Source organism: Xiphophorus maculatus, chromosome 11, assembly GCF_002775205.1.
Source record: "Xiphophorus maculatus strain JP 163 A chromosome 11, X_maculatus-5.0-male, whole genome shotgun sequence".
In the NCBI taxonomy this organism is placed as follows: domain Eukaryota; kingdom Metazoa; phylum Chordata; class Actinopteri; order Cyprinodontiformes; family Poeciliidae; genus Xiphophorus; species Xiphophorus maculatus.
Genome location: NC_036453.1, coordinates 31,680,781 through 31,685,291, shown reverse-complemented (window position 1 = coordinate 31,685,291; position 4,511 = coordinate 31,680,781). Strand labels below are relative to the sequence as shown.

Genomic DNA, 4,511 nt, shown 5'->3' with positions numbered 1-4,511 from the left:
TCTCACCCCTCTCATCCTTTTAATTCTCTTCCTATCCATCCTCCCTTTTCTCATTCTCATTTTTTTGGTCCACATTATGACCTCATTTCTAACTTATCTTATTCCTTGTTAAGACCTGTTGTCATTTGTCAGGCTCTTTTCTATCTGTTCTTATGTTTTCGACTTTCTCATCTATGTCATAACTATCCCACTCATCCTCCTTGTGCCTCATTATGACTCCCTTTCATCCCACTCACCCTCCTCGTGACTCAATATGCCCTGCTTATGTATTATTCATACCCAACTCATCTTTTCTGCTTCCTGTATTGTTATAACTGCTCTACAACCTACCAATTCTCATCATGCTTCATTATTGACCTTATCTTATCCCTCATTTGTCTCATACACTTATTGTCTATCACATGGCTCATTATAACTGTTTTCATCACAGTAAATATCCTCCTATCTAAATATGAACACTTATTTCTCCCGCTCATCCCACTTTTCTGCATCACATCCAGAGTTGGGTAGTAACTAATTAAATTTACTCAGTTTTTACTTGAGTAGTTTTTGGGAACAAAACACTTTTAGGAGTATATTTACTATACTGTACTTTTTACTTTTATTTGAGTAATTTTATTATGAAGTGTTGCTACACTTACGTATGTAAAATTTCCAGATACTCTACCAAATGTGAGTAACTTTACAGTATGAAGCTTGTTTTAACTAGCAATTCACCAGACACAAATGCACACCTGTAGTTTTTGTTAGTTAAAATACCAAACTTTCCACATAACTCCATATTTTGGTTCATCTGATGTAAATTTTAAATATCAAACACATAATGTTTTGTTTAGTTACTCAGTACTTGAGTAGCCTTTCTACCAAATCTTCTTTTACTTTCACTTGAGTAATTTCTTGGACAATTATGTTTTGCTTTTACCTAAGTAAAAATATGTTAAAGTAGTTTTACTCTTACTTGAGTACAATTTTTGGCTACCCACCTCTGGTCATGTCTCGTAATGACAACTTCTCATCTCACTTATTTTTCTCATGAATCAGTATGAACTGTTCTCATGTCTTAGCTGAAACACTTTCGACATATTAATAGAATACCAGTTTACAGCCAAAGCAATCTCATAGCGCTATGCAAAACATATCGAATGCTAACCTCTGTATGTCCAATGCCCACCTCGATCAAATTCATTAAAACAGTCCAACTTAGTTGAAGAAGTCAATCTACTGCATCATTTTCCTTCTCAGTCTTCTTTCCACACTTCGGCACATTATCCATTGATTTATCCTTTTTCCCAAAGGAATCCTTAATTGGAGACAGTGGCACCTCCAAAAAAAGGGGGGGGAGGGGGTCAATGGCCCCCTCGTTGAAACATGCTAACTACTCAACTGGCCCCCCAAGAGAATCATGTTCAATTTATACAAAGGCATACAGTCACTGAAGACATCAGTGTTAAACCTAATAAATTAATACAAATATTGTATATATATATATATATATATATATATATATATATATATATATATATATATATATATATATATATATATATATATATATATATATATATATATATATAAAATTATAAAATTATGGCTGAAGCAAATAATTATTTTATTGTTCAGTTATTGAAGTTAATCGGATGAAAAAAATTGCACATTGTATAGTTTTCATTTGACCATTTAAACCTGTTTTGTACAATATTAGAAATACTTTGAAATGAAAATAAACATATAGTTTAATTCCTTTTTAAATAGGGAAAACTAAAAATATTGCCTATAACGCAATAACACAACATTCCTTTAGTGAATTTGAACCAGGTGAAGCTAAAGCTATTCCATTTGAGGTGTATTTCATCTTAAATGCTTTGGCTTAAAAACTGCTCTGAATATAACGTTTTTTCAGCAGATTTTATTTATTTAGTCTGCACTCCAGTTAACAATTAATCATTACTAAATTAGTTTAGCTAAACTAATGATTAATCTAATTATTTGTTCCAGTACCCGCCCCTATATATATATATATATATATATATATATATATATATATATATATATATATATATATATATATATATATATATATATACAGAAAATTCCCTTCTCACCCACCGCGGGTGGTTCTTATCCTCTGAGCTCGGGTCCTCTACCAGAGGCCTGGGAGCTTGAGGGTTCTGCGCAGTATCTTGGCTGTGCCAAGGACTGCACATTTCTGGACTGAGATGTCTGATGTTGTTCCTGGGATCTGTTGTAGCCATTGGTCCAGTTTGGGGGTGACTGCCCCGAGGGCCCCGATGACCACAGGCACCACTGTGGTCTTCACCTTCCAGGTCCTCTCCAGTTCCTCCCTGAGGCCCTGGTATTTCTCTAGTTTCTCGTGCTCCTTTTTCCTGGAGCAATGGGCGATATATATATATATATATATATATATATATATATATATATATATATATATATATATATATATATATATTCCTCATCTGTGCCACCCCAATAAAAATTTTTCGGGGTGAGCCTCCATGTTTACCCAAACTCTCATTTGCTTTTCTAATGTTGATGTAGCTTGGCTCTTTACTAATGAAATGTTGAAATGATGAAAGTTTGGAGTTATATCTAGGTCTATTAGTCTGCTCGGTATTCTGCTTTCTAGCCCTAATGTATCTAAGTCGTCTACAAGCGGCAGCGATGTGGGGGGAAGTGGGATTTCTTTGTGCCTTATTGCTTTTCCGGTTTATTCCACAGTCTCATTCCCTGAAGTTTCTCGGAGTTAACAGTCAAGTGGAACTGTCTGTTTGTCCTCGCTGTCCACGCTCCGGCTCGAGGGCTTCTCATCACGCCTCACCGGTCGCACGATGACGCACGGCCTTGCTGGCTCCCCAGCGCCGGGGCCTGCGCGCGCGGGGCTACGACTGTCGCGCTCGTATTCCTCCTGCGCGCGCTGGATCTTCCTGTTCCGGAGCTTCCTCTTGTGGAAGAGGAACGTTGCCAGGGAAACGAGGATGATCCCCACGAGAACAGCCACCAGCACGAGGAGCGCGAGAGTGGAAGAAAGCGGCGGGAAGAGGCTGACGCTGAGCTGCTCCGCGCAGGTGCCATTGTTGGTCTGGAGACCGCCGAGGCAGCGCTGTGGAGGCGCCGGCACCCCAGAGGCCTCGGCGGTTCTGGACGTCATCCGGTCCGCCTGGTTTTCCCCCGCTGCCGAGCACTCTTGTCTCACTGACCCCTGATATCCTTCGTGCTCTCTGGGCTCAGCGCGGTGACACCGGCCCGCACATGTGGTTACCTGCACCGATAAGAAGACATATATGTGACCCGCTGAGCCAGAACCGGAAGAAAAAAACTTGCCACCAAATCCAAATTTGACCTGCTTCTGGGTACAATAATTAGATCTGTGTGAGCAATTACTGTGCGCGCTACTGGCTCTCTTAAGACAAAAACAGGCGCTGAATTAAATGCCCACATTGAAAAGTCGGGACAGTAGCTCATCTACTGTAATAATAGGCCTGTAAGATTATTAATTCCTGCAGCGTATTAGGACGAGAAACTGCTTTATGCAGAGAATAACGTCTGAAATAATTATATCTAGACGCTAAATATAAAAGAAATCCAATAAAAGGCGGATTCTTACCTGGCAAAGCAGTAATCACATAAAACAGTCTGTGAGTGCAGGGCTGAAATGTGTAAACCGGATCGTGGTGACGCATTTCATACAATGAGATGCTGCTGGTGCTGCTAAGATCCGATCATTCAGGGTGCCTTGGATTGCCGCAATCCTCTGTCTGCATCCAGGGCAGCGCTTCCCCACATTAACGATTACAGGCAGCTGGAAAATCCCTCAATATGCATCAAAGTGAGTATGGAAGGGAGCGAAATGAGATTAAAAATGGGCTGTCTCTTGTTTCCCCCCACCCCCCCTTGCAAGACAAAAAGTCCCCTCCTCCGTTGGCGAGCTACTGCTCCTCTCAGCATCTGAATGAAGAGCTGCAGCTGCATTAAAGCTCCCGGACAGTCTACCAGTCAGCTGGCAGGGATGGGTGGATTCTTCTCCTCCTCCCCCAACCCCCGGCCCAGAAGAGGTAAAACACCGATTCCTCCTCTGCTCAACACTTTGCATATTAATAAATCATACCCAAAAAGGACCATAAAAGTATTTATTCATTTGATTTTAGATGACAAACCCATATGAGGGTGGCCAGCAAATCTACAGATTTGAGTCTAATTTTGAGTGAAATTAAGTACAGTAATTGATCTGAATGTTTTAACTTTAGCTTTTTAATGATTTATTCCAGGATGTCAAACTTTAATTTTGGGCCATATCAAGATCATGAATGTTCTCAAATGGCCGTTTGTACCACAGAATGTATTGAGAAAATATATTAACAAACTGTTATTATGTATTTTCCACACATAGTGCCATTTCATAGCACAATCAAACAACAAAGTTATTGTCAGTTGTTATAAAATTCTATATTTCAAATATGACTTAAAATAAATTTGACTTTGTAAATTAAGTGTCT

The 4,511-nt window shown here is 39.4% G+C and overlaps 1 protein-coding gene across 1 annotated transcript; it reads right to left on the bottom strand.

Annotated features, from left to right (window-relative positions):
- Positions 1–2,462: 2,462 nt before the first annotated feature.
- c11h11orf87 (chromosome 11 C11orf87 homolog) lies at positions 2,463–3,977 on the bottom strand. Its single transcript, XM_005813977.2, has 2 exons — positions 3,623–3,977; positions 2,463–3,277 (listed from the first exon to the last, which is right to left on the bottom strand). The coding sequence occupies exon 2, from the start codon at positions 3,164–3,166 to the stop codon at positions 2,762–2,764; it is 405 nt and encodes a 134-aa protein (XP_005814034.1). The 5' UTR covers positions 3,167–3,277; positions 3,623–3,977; the 3' UTR covers positions 2,463–2,761.
- Positions 3,978–4,511: the final 534 nt, after the last annotated feature.

Bases quoted from the DNA above. Each gene is read 5' to 3' on its own strand.
- c11h11orf87 (XM_005813977.2), bottom strand. From the start codon at position 3,166: ATGACGTCCAGAACCGCCGAGGCCTCTGGGGTGCCGGCGCCTCCACAG.